The sequence below is a fragment of the Oratosquilla oratoria genome, chromosome 37 (assembly GCF_046742065.1).
Source record: "Oratosquilla oratoria isolate Oo_2021 chromosome 37, ASM4674206v1, whole genome shotgun sequence".
NCBI classification, from domain to species: Eukaryota; Metazoa; Arthropoda; class Malacostraca; order Stomatopoda; family Squillidae; genus Oratosquilla; species Oratosquilla oratoria.
This window is the reverse complement of record NC_134813.1, coordinates 35,315,715-35,340,590: the sequence shown is the minus strand read 5'-3', so window position 1 is coordinate 35,340,590 and position 24,876 is coordinate 35,315,715. Positions and strand designations below refer to the sequence as shown.

At 39.4% G+C, this 24,876-nt stretch overlaps 1 protein-coding gene across 4 annotated transcripts in view; it reads left to right on the top strand.

Moving 5' to 3' along the window:
* Positions 1-24,596, top strand: part of LOC143019643 (uncharacterized) — a 29,525-nt gene extending 4,929 nt beyond the window's left edge. The window contains exons 1-3 of one of the 4 annotated variants that reach the window (XM_076175480.1): positions 13,701-13,810; positions 22,550-22,608; positions 23,581-24,596. In XM_076175480.1, the coding sequence (XP_076031595.1) occupies positions 23,604-24,434 (831 nt within the window). In that variant the 5' untranslated portion in view covers positions 13,701-13,810; positions 22,550-22,608; positions 23,581-23,603 and the 3' untranslated portion in view covers positions 24,435-24,596. Of the gene's footprint in view, positions 1-13,655; positions 13,811-22,546; positions 22,609-23,580 lie in introns of those variants that run through there. The other 3 variants (XM_076175481.1, XM_076175478.1, XM_076175479.1) reach the window with 3 other exon arrangements.
* Positions 24,597-24,876: the final 280 nt, after the last annotated feature.

The window sequence follows — 24,876 nt, the reverse complement described above, 5'->3', positions numbered from 1 at the left end:
ATAGACAAGTAAATGAAATAGAACAAAGCAAATAAATGAAACTAGAATACATAAATAGATAACAAAATAAATCGATGAATATATAAAAATACTTGGATAAATAAATAAATGAAAATAACAAATGAATAATAAAAAATAGCTATGATCCAGAAACCTCCTTCCTGCCACTCATCTGAATAAAATCACCTGGCGGCGACAACCAGGACGAATTATGTTCAGTGCGTCACTATAGCAGTTGGATTAAAACCTTTCAAATACATCGAAGGGGCAGAGTTCGAACCAGCTCCTTCTTCAGGAATGAGAAGCAGTTCCTTGCCGACCTTTGGCACGGGAGAGCGTCGTCGAGTCGATCTCTATTTTTAACCTACAGAACCGCAGAGTCCTCCCTAATCTCGATTACAATGTCGCCATGACCGGACGATCTTTATTCTCCTGTACTCAAGTCTGAGAGACAGCGTTCATACGAACACCATCCACTAGCTGATTCAAATCAACTGTTCCACTAGGATGCACTAAAGCAGCGTTCCCCACTCTTTTCCGACCATGGCACCCCCTGCTGTCATATCTAAGCAGTCCGGCACCGCTGTCTTGTTATTAGAAGGACAAAAGAAAGTGAAGTGTACTGTTTGATGATTTATTTTATTAATTCCTTGGAACTGAAACAAATTGACAATATTGTTTGTAGAAGAAATAAGAACACCATAGAAAAATAAAATAGCATGGAAAAAGTCAAAATATGCACAACTAGGTAATCAATGATACATATATCAACGTGATTTTTATGTGGATCACTTCCCAGCAACCCCTATAATTGATTTCAGCACCCCAGGTTGGGAAACGCTACACTAAAGGAAAAGGACAAAGGTAGTGTGTAACCTTTTGCTAGCTGTGTGGCGGAGGACGGCGCTTCTATTCAGGGCGTGGCTGCACCGCTGCCGCCAGTTATGTAACCTTTTGGTTTGTGTAGGCTACATAAGGGGGACTTAATGCGGGCGAGATAAACTCCAAACGGAGAGTTTCTTCTATTTGTTAACAATAAATCTGGGGTTATCAACAACAAATTATAAATGGGCCTTTTGGGCGATATACAATAAGTGCCAGGCCTTGACCTAGGGCACACCTGGCTGGCAGGCTTATCGACCTGCTCAGCCCTCTTGTTGGTAGGCTCTTGACCTGCCCAGCTCTCCCTCTTTGTTACATTATCGTCGGTTAATATAGGGGGTTAGTGGGTTGTCTTAAGTAAGGGTGTTAGTATTGTTATTCTATACATTGGGGTCAGTTTTATATATGAGGGTTAGTCATATAGTTGGTGGGTATGGTTAGGTATGTTATATATATGTTAGCTTATGGGTAATATAATAGGGATAGGTATAATAAAGGGGGTTTAATGGGAGAGTCTGGTGACATTTGGCAGCAATACCTTGCTTGTCTGATTTCTGCTGCGTTAGATGTATGTTCTGGGAAAGCAAGGTAAGCAAGAGGGGAGTGAGTGCTATGTTGCAAGCATGTGGATCACCTTTTGAGGTACGTCCGCGTACCTTAGGTTAAGATCGTGACAGCGATGTTTTGGCATATATAATTACAAAAATTAAGATATGATAATTTGTTAAGTTGCTAGTGGGAGATATTGATTTGTAAAATTGGTTTGAATGAGTATTTTTTTTACGTATATTATCATATCTTGAATGTGTTCAATAAAGCTATGTAGGTATTTTTTACAATTGTATATTCTCTTTTCAATGAGAATGAATTTTCACTTTTCACTTGCGTTCTTTCTCTGTTCAATGAGAATTTTTAATGATCTCTTTCCTCTGAGATATATTTAGTTTGTACACTTTCACTAGAGTAGCTTTACTGAAGACATGACATCCTAAATGTTTTTTGTTTTTTTTTATAATATGTTGGTTTGTGTAAAGCTAAATATTCATATATATATTAACATGGAGATATATCCGTTTACATAAAAGTTCCAATAATATTTATGCTGTCGAGAAGTGTGAATGGTTATTTGCTACAATTTTTATGGGAAATTGTGATTTCTATAATTGATGTTATTATTGCACTTGTATATATTGATGTTTATTTAAGGGAGTTGATTTTTTTTGCTTTTTTTTTAATATCTAAGTTTGGGATAAATGTATATTTTGCATTATGGTTTGAAATGCTTATTGCTCGTCTTTAAGTGGGAGGTTTTGATATAATTATTCCGGGGCTTCACGGTTGGAAGGAAGTGAAGAAGTACTTTTACAGACAGTAGGAAAAGTTTGATAAGTAAATGATCGTGAGGACCTAACCTATTGAATCGCATGACGTCCTGCGTCCGAAGGAGGAATAATTTTTGTGTGTTCATTGTAGGATTTGTCGATGTCCCAATTTACTAGGTTTCGTGTGACTGCCTGGGAGATTTCTTTGCGGTGACATTTTAATATTTTGGGTTAGTCTATGTTGAAATTGAAAAAATTATCTCGTAAGTTAAAATTACACTAGGGGATGTTTTATTATTTAATTATTGAGTTCTATCTATCGTGGTCTTTGAATATTCTATAACTGTAATTAATAGTTATTTCTGATAGTTTTGCGTAGGTTATTTTACATCTAAGAATTTTAATTAAAATGATTATTTTATGTCTTTGATACGTGGGTTATTTATATGCATCTATAGGTTTGTTTGTAATATACAAAAGTTTTAAAAATGGGGTACTTATGGTAGGCCTGTGCTGAAGTTTGGGTAGTACTGGTTGGCACTGTGGGTAGATGTGAGACTGGCGTGGGCTGAAGGTCTTGATTCTTAGCTGGTGTTGAAATATTGCAAGCAATTCTCGGTGACCCAAGGGTGGCGGTGCGTGGAGGGTGAGGTTGGTTGGTAGAGTTGAGTTGACACAGGAGGGTTGATAAGCGAGGATGCTGATCCGATGCGAAGAGCAGGTATGTTAGGCGGGTCCGGGCATAACTGCTGCGAAGCTCCTGGTCTGGGTGGAAGGGGGTGGAGGTGGTTAGGCGGGTCGGGGCCTAACCGCTGCGAGGCTCCTGGTCTGGGTGGTCATGGAGGGGGGTGGAGTTGGGTTAGGCGGGTTGGGGCCTAACCGCTACGAATTCCCTGGTCTGGCTGGTCATGACGGGGGTGGAGGTGGGTTAGGCGGTTCTGGGCCTAACCGCTGCGAATTCCCTGGTCTGGCTGGTCATGAATGGAGGTTGAAGGCGGGTTCTCGTCCGGCTCCTGAATTATAAAAAAGGGGGGATTAGTGGGAGTCTATGGTTTATACTCACGGTGATTGGTGACGGTAGTTGTAGATGGTGGATGAGATTGTCTCTTGGATGTGTCTCATTGGCCTGGGTCCACTGCGTCTTGACTGAATTCGTGATGTCGTGTCGATTTTTGAGTTGGTGCGCTGGATCTCTACAGTTGATTGGATTCGTCTAGTCTCTGTTTGGGTTCACTGCTTACCGAGTGTGTTGCTGAGTCGGCAGATTCTGCGTTTTGAGAGTCAGACGTCTCAAGGGGGGGGGACGTAGGGGCGAGGTGGAGTATTCTCTTTCGCTGGGAGATGAGTCCTGTTGTAGCTCAATGGAATCTTGTGGCTTGATTGAAGTTCGGTCACCTGGCTGGGAGTCTTGTGGTAGCTGAATGGAATATTGTGGTTTGATTGAAGTTCGATCTCCTGGGTGGGAGTTTTATGGTAGCTGAATAGAGTCTTGTGGCTTGATTAAAGTTCGATCACTTGGTTGGGAGTCTTATTTGATACTGGATTGGAGTTTTGATACGGTGATGTGTAGAGTTGACAGCTGTTTTCTTCTATTTTGACAGAGGTCTCTCTGTCCGATTGGTAGCGTACTGCCACCAGGTGGTTTAAAATCGAATGCCTTGCGTTTTTACCACCGATTCTAAGATTGGTGCAACTGCAGGTCACAGCTGCTATCTTAGAAGTCAGACTGTCGTCTCGAAAGGAGCGGTTGGTGGAGGGGTAGTGTGTAGACAATGTCGCTTACTTGAAAGCTTGCTGACGAAGCGATGGGCTTGCTTTTTTATGCGGTTGATGAGAAGTCGAAGACAGGCGATATCTGCTTCGTAGACAGTGATCTTGTTCTTCTGAATGGTAGGCGTGGCTGGTTGGCGTGTATGTCGCTTGGTGCTGAATAGAATCTAGTGGCTTGATTGAAGATATAAGAAGATATAAGAAGTCGAAGATAGACGATGTCTTCTTCGTAGACCGTGGTCCGTTCCCTCTGAATGGTAGGTGTGGCTTGAGTGGCTAAAGATTTTATTCGGCCTTCTGTGGTAGGCGCGAGTGTAACCAGTGTTTCTTGGTATAAAGTAGGCTTGTCTCTTTGGAGTTTGGAATGAGAGCACCGCTCGCCAGTTTGATTGGTTGTATAACCTTGGTTGCGTGGCTGAGGACGGCGCTTCTATTCAGAGCGTGGGAGCACCGCTGCTGCCAGTTATGTAACCTTTAGCTGGCTGTGTGGCGGAGGAAGGAGCTTCTATTCAGGGCGTGGGTGCATCGCTGCCGCCAGTTATGTAATCTTTTGCTGGCTGTGTGGCGGAGGACGGCGCTTCTATTCAGGCGTGGGTGCACCGCTGCCGCCAGTTATGTAACCTTTGATTGTGATTACATAGTGATGTCATAAGACCTCTGCGTAATAATACACGGATAAATGCTGGGACTAAATCCTAATAGGAGTGATTCCCAACCTTGGGGTAGAGAAAAAAAGAATAGTAAAAGATAATGTAAGATGAAATACAATATAATGAAATAAGATGAAATAGAATGAAATAAAAAATCAAATCAAATAGAATAACATGAAATGAGATAAAAGGTTGAAATAGAATAGAATAAAATAAATGAATGAAACAAATAAATTTATAGATAAATAAAAAAATCAACGAATAAACAGTAACTAAATATATCTATAAACAAATATATTGTATTCTAAGATTTAGCATTAGTTCTGCAACACGTTTTATCTAGTTTGCCACAAGTTATAGGAACAAGAGTGGAATAATGTGTTCTTTCTCGATTAAAATATATTCTGTGCAGGACCTTAACATTATACGTGTTTTGTTCTGTTGTTTGTGTTTTGTGCTCTATAGGTTTATTGTGTGGGAGTAACGTTGAGGCAGATGGTCAAATGTGTATTTACCTAGTTGTATTTTACGGGGAGGGGAGCTATACTCGTGGTGTCCCGTCTTCATATCTCCTTTTATCTAGACTGTTTTTATATTCGTGTATTGTTTTCGCACACACCACTTTCTCATCTAACTTGTTCCAAATGTCTATTACTCTGTGGGGAAAGCTGTTATTTTTTTCAGATCTCTTCTATAACTGTCTTTCTTGATTCTCTTTCCGTGTCCTCTTGTATTTCTACTATCCCATTTTATTAGATTCTCTCTATCAATAGTTTCTATGCCTTTCATGATTCTATAAATAGTTATCAAGTCTCCTTTCTCCCTTCTTTGCTCTAATGTCTGTAGCTCAAGTTTTGCTAGTCTCTCTTCATATGATAGTTCTGAGAGTGTTGGTGCAAAATTTGTAATTGCTCTTTGTATTCTTTCAAGTTTTGTTGTATATATTTCTTGTACTTGGTGACCATGTCGTCGCTGCATACTCCAATCTTGGTCTTATCAAAGTGACTAGTATTTTCTTCACAATTTCTTCATCCAGGTATATAAATGCCACTTTGATTGTTCTAATTAAATTATAAGTTTCTCCAAAAATCTTGTTTATATGTTTCTCAGGGGACATATTATTCATAATAATGACTCCAAGGTCTTTCTCATGTTCTACTTTTTTTTATTTCTTCTCCCAATTTATATAATCCCACTATTCTTTTTTTGCTTCTTCCAAATTCTATTATACTACACTTCTTAATATTGAATTCCATCTCCCACGTCCTACTCCATTCCCATATTTTATTGAAATCACTCTGTAATGACTCACAATCTTCTTCAGTGTTCACCTTTTTCAACAATTTTGCATTGTCCGCAAAAAAGCTCATGTAACTTTCAATTCCTTTATCCATATCATTGATATATATAGCAAACTTTATTGGGGCCAGAACTGTTCCTTGTGGAACACCATTAATCACTTCATCCCAATTAGAGTGTTTGTCTCTTATCACTACTCTCATTTTTCTTTCATGCAAAAAGTCTTCCATCCACTTCAGCAGTTTGTCCTGTATTCCTCCTGCAGTTTCTAATTTCTTAAGCAACTTCCTATGTGGCACCTTATCAAAAGCTTTTTTTCAGGTCTAGAAATGCACAATCAACTCATCCATTTCTTTCTTGTATTACATCTATTAGCCTTGAATAGAAACACATTAAGCATGTGACACATGATCGCCCTTGTCTGAATCCAAATTGCCTTGGATTTAGTACGGTTTTTTTTTTTCAAATGCCTTACCCATCTACTTTTGATAATTCTCTCACAAATCTTTCCTATCGTACTTGTTAGAGAGACCGGTCTATAGTTAGTAGGGTCTTCTTTGTTTCCCCCTTTATATATTGGTACTATATTTGCTCTTTTCCAATCTTTTGGAACTTTTCCTTCTTTCAATGAACTGTTTATTAGACTATGTATTTTGTATGTTAGTTCATTCCTGCATTCTCTGAAAACCCAGTTTGCTATTTCATCTTGTCCATGCGATTTTCTGACATCGAGATTACTCAAGTGTTTCATTATTTCATTCCTTGATACTTCTATCTCTTTCATAGGGGGGACTTTCTCCTCCCATTCTATATCTCTAGGTTGCATGTTCTTCCTTGTAAACACTGTGTGTGTGTGTGTGTGTGTGTGTGTGTGTGTGTGTGTGTGTGTGTGTGTGTGTGTGTGTTTATGTGTGTTTGCTCACGCGCACGTGTGTGTGTGTGTGTGTACATGTTTGTATGTGTGTGTCTGTGTGTGTGTAAAGGTGGGCGTAGGTGGGTGTATTTACCTAATATATTTTACTTATTCGGTGTATACAGGAAAGGAGCAACGCTCGTTGGGCCCCGTCTCCTCTGCAGTTTATCATACCTAACCTCAAGATAACGTACAGTTCCAACTTTGTCTATATCCTTAATTTCCAAATGTCATATTTATACTTAAACTCATGTATTGTTCCAACTTGGGGTATATCATCTAAGCTATCCCGAGGACCTAGGTATACATATATAGGAAACTGCATTTTTCACATCCTTTAGACATGTAGTCCCCCTTAATTTGTTCTCGTGACCTTTTAAAAATGTTGCCTATTCCATTAGCAATCTGAATTTTGTAATCCTATCGCATTTTTCTCTTTGATCTTTCAGTGTTGGCAGATCCAATTCTTTTAGTTTTCCTCATATGTTTTATCTGTCAGGCTGGGGACTAGTTTGGCTGCTGCCTTTTGTATTCTCTCGATCTTGCTTATATACTTCACTCTGTATGGGAACCATCTGACGTATATGCTAGTCTTGAACAGACCAGGGTTTCTATGAGTCTTTTTCATCATCTCTTCATCCATATAGTGAAAAGCCACATTAATTCCCTGCAGCAATCCGTATGTCTCTCTCACAGCCTGCTAATGTGTCTGTCAGGTGACAGATTTTTATTTATCAACATTCCCTAATCTTTCTCCTTTGCATTTGTAATGGATAAATTTCCCAGAGAATAGTTTTAAGATGTCCTTTCGCAGCTATTGCCCATTCCCAGTGCTTTGATTTTATTTTTGTAACGATTATGGTTCAATGTATATACGGATGTGGTGGCGAAGAAGGAGTTTTGGAGTTGATGAATAACACTGGAGGGAAATGGGAGGGGAGCAAGTTGATGTTTATGGGTGACACTGCTTGTAGCTGGGTCTGAGGATAGATTGGGGCAATTGACTGAGTTTGGCAGGACATGTGAGAGGTGAAAGCTGAAAGTAAATGTATGCCAAATTAAGGTGATGAGATGTACAAGGTGTGGGGATGGTGGCGGGCTCGATGTGAGTTTGAAGGATAAAAGGGTGAAGAAAATTGGAATTTTTTATATTTTGGGGTCGCATATGGCAGTGGGTGGGGGGATTGGGGTTGGAGGTGAGTTATAAAGTAATGGAGTCAAGTAAATGTCTGGGGGAAATGAAAAACGTCACAAGAAATAATTGTCTACTGATGAACTCAAAGAGAAAGTTATATGAGGGCGGGGCGGAGACTTGGGTTTTGAAACAGGCAGAAAGGAAGAGTCTAAATGTGTTTGAGAAGTATGCTGAGGTCTACAAGGCTGGCTAGATTAAGAAATGAGGAGATGTGGAGGAAAGCGTGGCTGGAAAGGGAGTTGGCAGATAGGGTTGGTCAAGGAGTATCCTACTCAGATGGTCTGGACAAATAAGAATGAGTAAGGAAAAACTAAAAAAACGGTTCGAAAAGCAGTCGTGGGTAGAATGAAATTGAGAGGTAAGACCGAGAATGAGGAGGATGGACCGGATGATGGGGGCATTAGATGTGAGAGGAATGTCTGCCAAACAAGGAAGTGGGAGTGCAAAATGTGGGAGTGAATGGAGAATGGTTGCAAATGCATACAGAGGAAGGTCTTGTCTGTTCATTTTTTTAAGCGGTGGGCTGTCGGGCTATGCTGTGGAGGTGCTGTTTCTTGTAACATTACACTTGACACGAGCAGGGGCTATCCTTCAACCAAGAGGTGCTAATATGAGAGGTGTGGTGTGTGCGTGTGTGTGGTGGTCGTGCGTATATGAGACGACATTCGTAAACTGTTCCTCTCTCTCTCTCTATATATATATATACAAAAAAAAAATGAAAATCCTCTCATCGAATAAAAGCTAAACGACGGGTTTTGTCCCCCTCTGTTCTCTCCTGATTTTCCTTCTAGGATTTTCTCTCTCTTAGATTCCCCCGACCCTTACCACTTAATAGACGTTTTTTGTATGCTTGTGAGATTCATTGGCAACTATATATACTTTTTTTAAGAAGGAATATGTAAGCAAACTAAGACGTATAGAATATGTAAACTAATAAAGAATCAATCAATCAATCAATCAAATCAGCCATCCTGAGTCCACTGCTGAACAAAGGCCTCCATCATAGCATTCCATGATTCACACGACCGTGCCATCCTCTGCCACGTCATTCCTGCAAACTTCTCGATCTCGCCTCTCCACCTTCTGTCTGGTCTCCCTCTTCCACACTTCCTCTCTTGCGGCGTCCACTCAGTAACACACTTGCTCCATCGCTCACCAGTCATTCGCAATAACTTACCTGCCCAATTCCACTTCCTCTCTTTTACTGCCTCCACAATATCTTTCACTCTAGCCTGCTCTCTCACCCAACTTGCTCTCTTTCGGTCTCTCAGTGTTATTCCCATCACTGATCTCTCCATTCTCCTCTGTGCAGTCCTTAGCTTTGTTCCCACCGCCCTCGTCAGCTTCCAAGTCTCACACCCGTAAATTATTGCTGGTAGAATGCATTGATTGCAAACTTTACGTTTCAAACATAAAGGTAGAGAGCCTCTCAGGATTTTATTATACTTACCAAACACTTTCCAACCAATTGCAATGCTTCTTTTTATTTCATTATCATGATTTTTCGTCACCTTCACCATCTGGCCTAAATAATTATACTCTTCAACCTCTTCAAGACTCTCATCATCAATTACAATCTCTTTGCTTTGAACTTTCGTGTTGAACATTACTTTGGTTTTACTCTTATTCATTTTTCAACCTACTTTGAGACTTTCTTTGTTTAGATCGCTCAGCATATCTTGCAAATCTTCTGCTCTTTCTGAAATAAGAATAATGTCATCCGCAAATCTTAGGTAGTTCAAATATTCGCCATTAATCTTCAAACCTTCTTTTCCCAACTCAACCTTCTGAAAATATCTTCCATACAAGCTGTAAATGATTTGGGTGAAATTGTATCGCCTTGCCATACTCCTTTCTCGATCTTGATCTTTTCTGTATGTTTATGTAGTTAAATTATAACGGTACCTTTCGCATAAATCTTTTCTAAAACTCTTATGATCTGTTCGTTTGTACCCTGTTTGCGCAGCGAGTTTAGTATTGCTATTTGTTCTATCGAGTCAAAGGCCTTCTCGTAATCTACAAAAGCTAAACATAGAGGTATATTGTATTCTGTCGTTTTCTCGATTAGTTGGTTTATCGCCTGCAAATGGTCTAGAGTCGAATATCCGCTCCTAAAGCCTGCCTGTTCTCTCGGTTGGTTTCCATCTAAAACTTGACTTAGTCTATTTGTAAGGATCTTGGAGAATACTTTATATACATTTGATAGCAAGCTAATCGATCGATAGTTACTAAGGTCCTTCTGGTCTCCTTTTTTATGAAGCAAAATCACTATTGCATTGCACCACGCATCAGGAACGCTTTCTTGACGTAAGCACTAGGTGTACAACTGAGCTAATCTGATATGGACTAATTTACCTGCGTCTTTCAATAGATCTATTGATACACCATCTTCCCCAGGTGTTTTTCCTCGTTTCATAGTTGGTGCATAAACCTGACATATTTTTAGAGTGTATCTTTTGCACAGCCTAATCACAATCCAAGCTACCCTGTCCGATAAACTACTGGATTTGACTACGTTACCAGCAACCTTTCGGTTTATCAAGAATCCTACTCCACTGGATCTTTCTTTGTCCTTACCTCTATAGTAGAACAGGTGGTGACCATCTTGTAATTGTATCAGCTTTTCTTCCGTTCTTCGGACTTCGCTCAGTCCTACAATGTCCCACTTGATGTTGTCTAGTTCTCTCCAGCCTGTGGTCTTCTGAGAGACGTCTTACGGTGTAAGTGTAGATCTTCATTTTCTTCATGTTGCTTAATGCCCAGGACTTGGATCTGCTTGGACAGTGGTTACTCACATTCAGTGGCACACTGCCCGTAAGCACACGAGGCAATGCGGTTGGACCTTTAGGAGACGATGATCCAATAAGAACGCCCGATTTTGTTTTGTTTGTATTGTTCATAGTTGTTATGATTTTTTTTTTTCAGTAATCTCACCTCCGTGCCAACTGGTTTCTGGTGAGATATTTCTATGGTGTCGCCTTATTATATTCGGTGAAGCCCTATATCTACAGAGTGCCCAATGGTCCACGCCGTCATTATAACGGTACCCCATATATCTATGAGGAATTTCCCTGTTTGCCATCAGGGTCCTGCGACTGTGTGTTTGAGCTGCTTTGTCTGATCTTTCTTACAAAACCTGTTCGATATGGGTGACCCTGCAGAGATTTCTTCTCTATCGACATAGCTTTTGTAATCATTCTCAAACCTATCCACCACGTCAAGGTGTCAACTCTAGGATAGGAACTAAACAAGGGGATGATATTTAAGAATGTATATTGTATACATAGGCTATATTACTTTGGTTGAACTACTAGTTACGACAGATGATTGATACCTTACCAGGAGATGAATAGATCTCCGAGTTATAAGTTGTTTTCCTTTTGTGAATGATAAAACGATTGCATACTAATTACACTGTACAACAGATTTCAGGATTAAGAAGAAAACATAGTTCTCATGTGCGTTTTATTATGAAGTTCAGTGTGCTGAATTCAAATTTGATAACAAAAATTTCATGCCACGTCACAATTTTTTGTAAATCGCTGTTTTAATAATTATGCAATTAAGAGAGATTTCCAAGGTTCCATAAATGTATTTTGCTCCCAAAGTCAGATTAAATGTCTTCATTGTATTTATTTAATTAATATATAATGAATCGGCATGTTTGTTAGCTTTATATGATGTATTAACCTACAATCTATTATTTACTTCTTCTTTTATAAGACGTCTCAGGCGTGTCACGCTTCAGGTTCCAACAGAAGTCAGCCAGCATAGCAGGGCTCCAGTTTCCCTTGTACCTGTTTTCCATTGACGCTATATCTTGATGGAACCTCTCTCCATGTTCATCACTCACATCTGCTGCATTCTCTGGGAAGAAGGACAGATGAGAATGAAGAAAGTGTATCTTCAGTGACATATTGCATCCGAGATCTTGGTAGCATTTGATTAGCCTCTCCACTTTACGCTCTCGCTGGGACTCTTGGTGCTTTCCCAGAAGCCCTTTGCATACATCTTTGAATGCATGCCAGGCCGCTAGCTCAGGTTCATCCATTGTCGCCTCAAAGTCCTCATCATTTATAAGCTTGCGAATCTGAGGGCCTACAAATATACCCTCTTTAATCTTCCTCTTCTTCATCCAACAGGTGCCATTGTTGCAAACGTGAGGCCAGGAGTTCACTCTGTTGCTTAGTAAGTGTTAGATCACGAACTAGATCATTGAGTTCTGGTTGGGTGATGAGGTGTGGTTTCTTATCAGATTCAAGTTGTGTCGTATACGTTGCATCTTGAGATTCTGAATCGTCTGAGTTGCTCGTGTCATCGCTTGGTAGTTCAGAGGGCGGCTGTGGTACAGGAATATCACTTGAATGTAGAACTGGGCGAATAGCAGACTGAAGATCTGGATACACGATAGATTTCTTGCCTTTTCTGTTGCGACCTGCAGGAAAATAAAATAAAATCAGACTAAAAATGGATACTATTGGTTGTGATCATGTGCAAAAATAGTGGAAGTGCAACTTATTATGTATTTCGATCTTTTTTATTGATACATCTCTTGAAAATATATATAAAAACAGTAAAAAATAAACACTGAACACCCACCTTTAATATCCGTTAAGCAGAAGTAGCAATCTGTTGAGTGGTCCTTTGGCTCCCTCCAGACCATTGGTACGCCAAACATGAGGCCAGTCCCTTTGCCTTTCACCCAGGCAGAAAGGGAACTTGTACACCTGACACAACATATGTGAGGTGCCCAGCTTTTGTCCTGGTCACCCACTTTACATCCAAAGTACAGCTCATAAAGTTTCTTTACACGTTGAGTCAACTGTCTCTTGTATTGCCTTAATGTAACTGATCCACATATATAACAAAACTTGTCTGGCGAATTCTTGCATTCTCTAGGCATCTTAACTCTGTATCCTGTTAAGAAAAAAAAACACATAGCTATGTGAAAAATTATATAAATGGTAAAAGCAACAAAAAATACCGTTCAGATAGACATTGCGGGCACTGCTATTTACGAAGAACTGGAAGGTCACAGAAAGAAACGGATGTTATATTCGTGATCTACGCAAAAAATAACTCTAGAAAAGGATAGTCTCATTTCCGTTTTTTTTCATTGTTATACAGTGTTATTATTTTTTCTCATACAGATCTCTTCGTAATAATTCCTTACAACAATGCTTTCAGAGCTCATGGCAGACCAAATGTTAAAGAGAAATATCGCTCGCAAATAAATATTTTCTTTTCTTGTATAAGGGAAATCTTTAGGCAGAATTAGCCTACATATTCAGTTTTGTTAGCTTGTGGAGTTTACAATACAGAACCTTTACACAAACGTCGATGTAACAATGACAATACGTAAAACTCTATACCGTAAGTATAGTAGAACCTTTGCAATTTTTGCAATAAGCACCATACATCAGTATCCCTGATGAATTTTTTTTACTGTACAAATAAAACCCTTTTGTTAAATTGTATAAACAAAATAATGTATCATATAGCTATAACATCACTGAATAAATTCAATTATTTCAAATATGCAAAATTGTGGTAGTCTATTATAATATGCCATGACGATAATTGCCAAGTGACTGCACATGTGAAATTGGCGACCACGTAAAAACGGTGAAAAAGAAGCGCATCTACGAAGTTTGTATTAGAACTGTAAACATGGCAGACGCAGCATATAGGAGACGTCGAGAACTCAGGAGACAAAAAATATTGGCAAATGCCGACGAAAGAGCCAAAAAGATCCTCGGAATCAATAAGACTAATCAAGGTGAATAACATAACTATCACTAAGTAGTGAAATCATTAACTACTGTAAACCAGAAGAGACACAGACTCAAGACTGGTCATCTTTAGCACTCGTAGATCTAGCTCATATGACCATGTATTTTTCTCTTACTGCTTGTAGTTTGGTTACTAAGTGTTTCGTTTTGAAATGGTGTGATAATGACGTGGTAAAATATTGTGATATATATATTTTTTGGATTTACCTGGAAAAGTTATCTGGGGTTTGGTATTTTCACAATCTAGGTGTACAGGTATGAGACATTTGTTTATGCCAACTGATTACCAGTCATGACGTAGTAAACTTAGTTGTGACAATTCATTTCGTTCCAGTTTAACGTCATCTAGTTCTAGTGGATTTGAATCATGCAAATTCAATTCCAAATTCAGAAAATAGACTATGTTTAGTGTAATATATGTAGATGCCACACATAATCAATGCTTTTTCTGTTATCTTTATGTTGAGACATTAAATTAATGTCTCAACATAAAGATAACAGAAAAGCATTGAACAAAAGCCTGAACTGAAGGACAATTTCAATTTGTAACATTAATGATTAATGTTACAAATTGAAATTGTCCTTCAGTTCAGGCTGGACTGTACTTGTTTGAAAACTTGTTCTATATGAAATTGATTTGTTTTGATATAATTTTATAAGCAGTTAAGATACCTGAACTTCTGGCTTTTTAAGGGGGTAACTCATAACTGGCAAAATTTGGACCTTGTTACCTTGTAACTGCTGGTACTTAACTTTTGGATAGATTTTTAGGCTTTTTTCTTTTTTTTTTTACAAACACCAAATCAAGGGAGCCTATAAGTCATACTTTGTAACATATATATCTATGTATATCATTGTCCCAGGGATCAAGTTCAAGTCTTACTAAGCATTCTGCTTAATCTGAAATAACTACTAACCCTATTCCTACCTGGCAAGGGCATGGATCCTAAAAAGTGGATTGGTTTAGAAAAGGGGGAGGAAAGAAATGATTCTCATTGGCATACCTCTTTCAGGACCAAAAATGGGTTCTATTCCAGTATTATGCAAACTCATTTTTATTTTCTTTCTTTTTTGCCATTGATAGACTTTTTCTTTGGAAAGGTTATGTTAGGTTATATTAGGTTAGGTGCTATTGGACAATGTAATTCTCATGTTAAATATCCATGTTTGCATGATTATGGAATTTGACCAAAAAATTAGTAGACCTCATTAGTTCCATTACATTTGATGAGGAAAATTATATAATTGTATTTATAACTACAGATAATCATGAAGTAGAATAATAAAATTGTGAAAAGGGTAACCTGGGGTCTGTAAGTCTTCTGTAGAAGAAGCCTAGGCTAAAGGGTTGATTGAGTGAAAAAGGTTTGAAAGTTCTCAGTGTTATGCATCAAACTTAGTATATTTGTTACAATGCCTATATTTAGGACAAGTGTGTACTACTATTTGAACATTGATATTATCAAGCTGGTGATGAAAAGTAGAAACTTGTCAGTTTCATAAATTATTCACATACATACCAAGGGCGTTTTCCTCCTTACCAGGGAGGTAGCCAAAGTCAAAAGGCATAATTCTATGATCATCCATTTCATCCCCACCCATTCCACTCCCATCCATTTCATCCCCACCCATTCCACTCCCATCCATTTCATTCCCACTCATTCCACTCCCATCCATTTCATTCCCACCCATTCCACTCCCATCCATTTCATCCCCACCCATTCCACTTCCATCCATTTCATCCCTACCCATTTCATCCCCACCCATTCCACCCCCACCCATTCCACTCCCATCCATTTCATCCCCACCCATTCCACTCCCATCCATTTCATCCCCACCCATTCCACTCCCATCCATTTCATCCCCACCCATTCCACTCCCATCCATTTCATCCCCACCCATTCCACTCCCATCCATTTCATTCTCACCCATTCCACTCCCATCCATTTCATCCCCACCCATTCCACTCTCATCCATTTCATCCCTACCCATTCCACTCCCATCCACCACCCCTCCCTCTCTCTCATCTGGGCTCTTCATGGATGACGGGTCATCCCTGCATCTTGCCCATTGACTTGGGTCAAAAGCAATGCATCATGACACAGCACATCCACAGCAAGGCTGCTTTACTTAATCAGTGACCCCCCTCTCTCCATCCCCCATGCAGAAAGATTGAAGACTGGGAGAAATCTCTCTGAGCTGCATCAAAATAACATTCACACATAACCATTCCCTGACCCCTAATCTCCCACCCACTGTCGTCCATAAACAGCCACCCCACACTCACCCCCATCGTCTGCCTTATCCCATCTCCCCAACAGACAATTATTCACAGATCACATTAAGCAGTGTGTTCATATTAATGTATCCTTGGTGTGTGGCCTTGATTGAACAATAGCTGAGGTGCTCCTGAGGCTGAAATGATCATATTTTCCTTTACTTCCTTTACGTAGCCTTTCTGTTGGACCATAGCTGGGCAGTCATTCATTTTCAGAACATAAAATAAGTACAACATATGATTAAGAATGGTTTTCTAAAGACTTGTAATGAATTTGAAGATTAGTATTGATGAATATTGCCTGACTATTTTTTGGTACTATAGGTACAATGTTCAATGATGTCTTTCATGTGGTGGTCTGGAGAGATGGATGATAAAAATTATCTTCTCGCTGCCCATCTTCAGAACTTGTTAACCACCATGCATGTATCTGTAGATGTGAACTCAAAGTCTTGGGACCAAATCCAAGATCCCTATCAATATTGACTTTTTTTTCTACCATTTCATATAAGGAGAGTTGAATTTTGACAACTGCTCTCCTCCTCTTCCTAGCCACTGACAAAGAAACCGATCTACATTAATATAACACAGAGAATAGTCCAGTATTTCTTTGTGGAAAAGCATGTGGGAGGGCCCAAGGACCATTTCTCATTATTGTGCTGTAAGTTTCTAGTCAGTTAAACTCAAGGCAACAGTTTTATTTCATAGGATTTTTCTTGTAGGCTGTGAGCATTTTAGTGTTGTTGTAATATTCTGTTGTCTAAAGATGTTAATGTATAAGCTTAATTATGAATTCTCAAGAAAACTTTAAAAATGTTCAACGCTAGTTCCTTTGTTTTGTCTTCAACTAACAAGAAAGAAGAAATTTGAAATGGGATAGGCGACTAGTTTCATTGGTTTGAACACTGTATTGTAACCCCTATCTAGTGAGGCTTCTAGTATTGTTTACACTTGTCACACACTAACACAAACATATCCTAGGGGCTTAGGATGAAGCACCACCAGAGAAGCTTGCTTACCATTCATAAGAGGATATACTTTGATATATGAGGGTGAACAAATGTTGCCATATTCCTCCTTTATTTTTTATAGACAGGCTTGGTATTGGGTTTTATCAGGGTAGAAGAATTGATTAATATCCTGACAACCTAGGTTTCAAATAAATGTCGATGTACTATAAATTTCATATAAAGTTCCAGTAGGTATGAACCTCAAATCAACTTCATTTAGGACAGATGACCTAGAATAGAAATATTGATTTATTGGGTAATTAGGATGAAGGAATAGTATACTCACATAGGATGGGAGAATTTAAGGTCACATTTGACTAATGGGAATTTAGATATAGGACCCTATGAGCATATTTCTTATCCTGTATAATGCTATATCTGTATATCAAGGGCTTTTTCCCCCTTATAAGGGAGGTAGCTAGGTTGAAGGCATGCACCCACTCCCTACCATTCCACTCCTATTCACCATCCTTGTAACCCGCTTATCTTATCTCTTTGTGGTTGAAAGGCCATCCCTGTCTCTAGCCCACTACCTTGGTCAAAAGCAATGCAGCAGGACTCAGCACATCCACAGCAATGCCACTTCACTTAATTGATGACCCCCCCCCCCTTTCCATCCCCTCATGCAGAAAATAGAGAAGACGGGGAGAAATCCCTTTCAGCTGCTTCAGAGTATCATCCATACAGTCATTCTCCACTTACCCTATCCCCAGTATAATACAGCTGATCTGACTGTATTAATACAGCTAGATAAAGAGAACCTAAATGGATTTTGTCTTGTGTGTTCTTATAGGGTTAAATCAGCATTGGATGTTGGACCCTAATGTGAAGGTGTTGTGTCTTGCTTCATTACTTCTGGCTAGAGCAGTATGGTGGGGGATTGGGGTGGCACTTCATATGCAGAGAGCTAAGACAGGAGGGACAGTGTAGGGGTGTTTTGGATAATTGTGGGATGGGTGTAGGTTTGGATGCATGAATATAATGTGTATACAGAAAACTATATTATTAATGCTTTTCAAACATAAAATCCTTTTAATCTCATCCCATGTCCTCAGGCTCATTGCTGATCCCACAATAAGATGTCTTCTTTGTCACTCATGTCCACACCTTATGGCTCTAAACATCCCATGTCAAAAGGATGTGAAGAAGTACAGTGATATAGCCCAAGCTCAAACAATACATTTGTTCAAATCTAAATATGAAGATTTGAAATCAAGAATATAGATAGTCAGAACTGTTCATGAATTGAGTCTAGGTATGATAAAGGGAGACATAGGGAATAAGAGACAGGATCCAATGACTGCTGTTCCACTCCTGTATACTACAATTAGGAAAATATAGCTATAGAGTCACCCCTTTTTCATCCGTCCTCTAACTTTGGATGTTCCACTGTATGGAGTCTCTTCATTTGGTTTATCAGCAACATGTGGAATCATTTTACTTTATGATTTTCTGTTGGCAGCTTGTATTAGTAGGAAGGGAGTAGTCATTGGCTGTCACCTTTCCATGTGTGAAAAGGTGGAAAAAATATAGTGGAAACCAATGGAGAGTGATCTTGGGCTCAGTCTGAAGACCAAGTGTTGGCTCTTTGGGTGAGGGAATTGACTGTGCTACTCACATACTCATACACTCTCTATAATAAACAGCATAGCAAACTTTCATAGAGATCTCTGGAATGGACCGTTAGGGTTCATTTACTTTAGGGTTGCAGGAATTTAGTAAATGGGATCAGGGGGACACTGTCATTGACCAGTATTATGTCAGCTGTTGTTGTGTGTTTTTTATTCAGCTGAGGAAAATCCCCTTTTCAGCAGAAAAGATTAACTTGCATACTTACATTGTGTATGTATGTGTATATATATATATATATGCCAAAGTCAAAATACATAATTCCACTCCCACCCACTCCACCTCCATTCACCACCTCTCCCTCTCATCTTTGCTCCTCCTGGATGATGAGTCATGCCAGTATTTCGCCCACTGCCTTGGGTCAGAAGTATTGCAGCAAGAGACAGCACATCCACAGCAAGGCTGCTTCATTAAATTGACTACCCCCATCTCTATCCTCTCATGCAGTAACATACCTCAGTGTTTATTCTTGCTGCTGTTATCAGGCAGTTTTATTCAGTTGAGATAAGGCCCCTTTATAGCAAAAGACACAGATTCTGTCAGGTTGAAAGATGGGAACTATAGACTTGTAAAGATTTTTAGTATTATTTGTCAGATGCTATAAGTTATGTAAGGATTTAGATGTAAAGATTATACTATTTCTTTGATAAGGTTTAGTTAGTTGGAGAACATATTTTGCATGATTATCAGGTATTTGAAAGCCATGATAAATATTATAGACTCCTTTCCTATACTGGAAGTTGAATGTAATATATTTATATTTTAGACATGAGTCCAAATGTGGCATGCATCTACTGAATGAATGTATGAACTGAAGCACAGATATTCAGAGAATAGGTTAAAGATGCCCTGCCCCTAGGATTGTTAGCAGTGCCAGAATGCCTGATGTACTCAGGCCTTGGAGGGAATCCAGGTTAGAAAAGGTATTGCTTCATACATCTAGGCAACATTCCTCCCAGTTGTTAAACAGGTTCAGTTTCTAGGCCTTATCCTGGACATGTACCTCTTGGATACCTTGTATAAAAAAAAATGCCTTGAACCTGTGACCTGATATTATGGTTTTGCATGAGTAGAGGACCTGATAGATGTTCCTATTAGAATCTCCACCAAACCCTCATATAGAATGAACTTGATTTTGAGTGCTAGGCATACTTCCCTGCCTCATTCACAGCCCTTGATATACTATACATTCTCTTGATCACCTTTACATCAGCACTGGCAACCACAGTACCCTTGGGATGAGTTAGTGGTGTCTTTCATATCAAGAACTCCCCTACTATCTCAATTTCTCATACTGTTTGACTCATCTGCCTCTCAAGGGTTCATCAGACACCTGTACTGTGTGCATCAATTTGGAATGAGAATAGTAGACTATCCACTGTAGAAATAACTCGCCATTCTTTCAGTTGAAACCAGCGTTTCCCAAACTTTTCCAGTATGTGACCCCTTTCAGTAGTACCAAACATACCATGACCCCCACCTTTATAAGCCCTCTGAAAGCGTACCAATTTTTTATATCGCTGATACATTATCTTAAAATTTAAAAGATTAATCACAGCAGAGAGCAATAATTTTTTATTATTATTGTTTATTAAAAAGATTGATTTAATTATACATTTTAATGAGAAGGATGTGCTTACTTTTTTTATACAAGCAAATCAGTATGTGGGTCTCTAGCTGAATGTACATACAGTTATACTCTCCATGACCCCCAGAAAAAGGCTCATGACCCTTTTAGGGGTCAGGACCCGCAGTTTGGGAACCCTTGGTCAAAACACACACATACACACATGTCTTAACATCTTCCAGTAGTTTCTTTCATGTTCATCCTTTCATCATCTACTTTTGTAACAATGGCTACAAAATAGATTATACAATTGTATCTCCTAAAAAAATGGGCTAAGGAATCCAGGGTCTATGAGGTTTTCACTTTTCCCTCCTCATTGGCATCATTGTAATTGTTTTCTTCAGCCTCAGAAGTCCTGACAAACCTCTAAAGGATGTTATCTGTCAGCTGCTGCCAGTGCTTGTCAAAGTATTCTTCAACATCCTTCTCCAGCATGTCAGAACCTTGCCTTTAACACACCTGGCCAAACCAGTGATCTTTCATACCTCAAAGAAACCCTTGAAATTGTTCACAACTTCTGGTCTCTGAGTCTTCCAGCAGGCATTCACAGCTTAGCATTTAAGAGTTTGGCTTTATTCATCAGTGTAAGTGATTTAGTTTGAAATTTTTAATTACTTTCAATATTTGACAAGTTCAACATTGGGGTCATTGTTGATGACAGCATGGATACTGGCAAAGGTCAAGTGAGTGTAGGCTAGCCTAGATACAGTTGTTATTCCATAGGTGAGGGGCTGAAGGATCAAGGTCATATTGTGTGAAAGTAAAACCTGAACATTTTCATTAATGTTGATGAGGGATTGTAGGTGGTCTTTGGCATTGTTGATTGTCAGCAGGACCTTGAAGAATAGCTTGCTGATCTCGAATAACTCAAGGCATCTGTGACAAAGTCTCAAGCCATTCCATTCCTATAAGGTCGGGCCGTATTGTACATGTGCACAGGTAGGTAGATCGATGAGGGATTGTAGGTGGTCTTTGGCATTGTTGATTGTCAGCAGGACCTTGAAGAATAGCTTGCTGATCTCGAATAACTCAAGGGATCTGTGACAAAGTCTCAAGCCATTCCATTCCTATAAGGTCGGGCCGTATTGTACATGTGCACAGGTAGGTAGATCAGATTTTTCATCTCCAGTGCCTGAGGTCTGTTGTCTTCTTCTTCTTCTTTTCCTGTTGATGTTTCCCATTTTCATATTGGGTCGCCATTCCTCACTAGTTGTTTCCACTGGTTTTGGTCTGTCACATGCCCCGTGCCAGTCCCAAGCCCGGATAAATGGGGAGGGCTGGCATCAGGAAGGGCATCAGGTCATAAAAATCCCCTGCCAAAACCAGTGGATAGGAGTCAAGAGAGTATCACAGTGCCAGAGGTCTGTACTCAAGGGATAACTATAGCCTTCAATTTTGCATTATTATTATTATTTATTTTTCATTTTGTTTTTTATTTATTTAATTTATTTGTTTATTTATTTCATCCCCACATACTCTGCTTCCAATTACCACCCCTCCCTCTCTCATTTTTTGGCTTCTCCTGGATGATGGGTCATCCCTGCATCCCATCCACTGCCGTGGGCTAGCAGCAATGCAGCAAGACACAGCACATCCACAGCAGGGCTTCTTCATTTAATAGCTGACACCCCTTTTCCATGTCATGCAGAAAAAGGGAAGATGGGGAGAAATCCCTTTGGGCTGCAACAAAATATCATTCACACATACTCCCATCCATGTGGTGGGGGAGGGGGGGTTAGGGAGTATGTGTGAATGATATTCTGATGCAGCTTGAAGGAATTTCTCCCTGTCCTCTCTTTTCCTGCATGAGGGGACAGAGAGGGGGGTCACTCATTAAATGAAGCAGCCTTGCTGCATTGCTTCTGACCTAGGGCAGTGGGTGAGATGCAGGGATGTCCCATCGTCCATGAGAAACCAAGAAAAGAGAGGGAGAGGTGGTGAATGGGAGTGGAATATATGGGAATGAAATGTGTGGGAGTGGATTTATGCCTTTGACTTTGGCTACCTCCCTTTTAAGTTGGTAAATGCCCTTGGTATATGTATGTATTTACCTAGTTGTATTTTACGGGACTGGAGCTATGCTCGTGTTGACCCATTTTTGTATCTCACTACATCTAGTTTGCTTTTGAATTTGTGTATGTATATATGTATTTATTTATTTATTTTTATCTTCTGGAAGTAGATCCTGCTGGGCATCTAGAACAGACCTTTATCATCTAAGTTGAACACCTATTCTAGAAGGTAGCCTTTATCCTCATTGATCTTCAATTCTTTTGGGGAATTCATGGGTGCTACATATGTCAGCAGAGGAAGTCTTACTAGTACTCTTAAGATTTTAAAGCTTGAAGTGCTAACAAAACAAAACAAAAAACTACATCATTTGATAGAATTACTTTTCATGATGTAGAAAATAGTTTTTGGAAATATTTGGTGGATATCCATTTTATTGTTCAGGTTTGCACATAATGGATAATGGTTGTTTCAAATATAAGCTTGGCATGAAACCAGTGATAGGTACTTGCAAGTGGTCTTGTAGAGGGAATCATAATATTATTGGTCCCCTTCTTGAAAACCTGTCAACTCCCTTGCCACCAACTGTAACTGCAACTCTAAGGGGTTGATACTGTTTTTGGATTGGGCATAAGGAGAACTGACAAATGGTGACTACTTCCTTACTACAATAAGCTGGTGCCAGAAATGGTGTCACAAATAATGATACGTGTAATGATAATTCTTGTCTCAAGTTTCCATCCCTCTGGGAAGAAACTAGATTTTTTTGTGTGCTGTATTCATGTGGGATTATGTCACTGGCTGAAAGTAGTAGAAGGAGGGGAGAAGTTGCTGGATATCTGCTCTACATGTGAGAAGAGGCATAAGAAATACAATAGAAATTAATGAGAGATCCTGGGCTCAGTCTGGAGATGGAGTGTCAGCCCATTAGGGCTGCACATCTTTATGGTAGTGACAGGGTAGATGGGTTTTGAAGAAGGGCAGCCATGCTTTCCATCTTGCTAGACCACCACAAGCAGGTATGTGTCATTGGTCCATATCATACTAATACAACAAACATCAATCCAACATTTCTTTCCAGAGATTTATTGAAGGATCTGAGGATTGTTGCTGTGGTTTTTGAGATGGTGAAACTTTAGGCAGCAATTATTATTTATGTCAAACATGACATTTGTTTCATTTATATCACTTACTTTTTACCAGATGGCGAAAAACCAGTCCTTGAAATGCCTAACTCCAGAGGATGCAACAGTCAGAAGATCAACAATAGTACCAGAGAGATCTTTGGTGATCCAGAAATACTGGAGACTTCACCAACTGAAAGAACAGATAGTTCAACACCATCACCAGTTCTCTTTGATAATCAAGAATTTAATGATATCAACGCAATTCCTGCCACTCCTGTAGAAAGTGTATTAAACCATAACATTGAAGATGAAAATGACCCTCCACTTCCTAATCTCTCACCTACTCACAATTCTAGTGTTAAAAATAGGACACATCTAAGGAATCACATTCACACTAACAGTGTGTATAACTCCGTGTATTCTCATAATAGCTCAGAATCTCCCCTTGACCTCAATGAACCAATGAGTGATATAAATGCCATCCTTGAAAACTCAAGCCGCTTTGCTCCAGGGGAGATGGTTAACCCAGCTGCCAGGATGGAGACCATGCTCCCCCATATCTGCCATCCTCTTGCCCCGATATTTTTGGCCTTTTTTGTCTGTTTACTCTTTACCTTGAATATTGGGAGTGTTATATCAGACAGCCTCACTGTACCCTTCACTGTGTGGATGGCTCACAAGCTTTGGTGTATTAGTAGCTTACCCTCGAATAAAAGTGGAAGCCTTCTCGGAACAGCCTTGATCCTGAGTGGGGTGGCCCAAACCACTGTTGCAAAATATAACCAAATTATGAGTGCAATTCAGTGTGTTGTGGAAGACTTATCCATGTATATGGTTTTCATTGTGCTGTGGCAAGTTGTCTTTGGTCAGGAAGGGTTGACAGAAGAGGCACAAGAGGAGCCAGAGGCAACTGCAGCAGCCTTGGATTAGTCCTGGTTTGGATAAACGAGTCAAGTGCCCTTCACGTCACACAGTGCCAAGATTATTTCTCCTTCACTGCTTCTTGCCTCTGCTTAATATGTTTTGTTTGCATAATTGTTATTGCTAGATATCTTGTATGAATAATAGTACCCAATAAAACTTGAAAGTTTGTATGCACTATGATATACCCAATGCAGCAGGTTACAGGACATCATATGTAATTGATTGAGATTAGCTTCTTATTTACCATTTCAAGGCCATTCCTTTTAGCTACAGTGCAGGAGGAATTAGATTCATTCAAGGAACGATGATCCTTATGTAAAGAAAAATATGTTTTCAGGGGGTTGGAAATATAGTAGCATATAGAAGTATTTTAGAAAACTGCATGCCAAAAACCTCTGCTGACTTTGCCTCTAACCCTCTTGTGCATATTCACAAAGAAAATGATTGG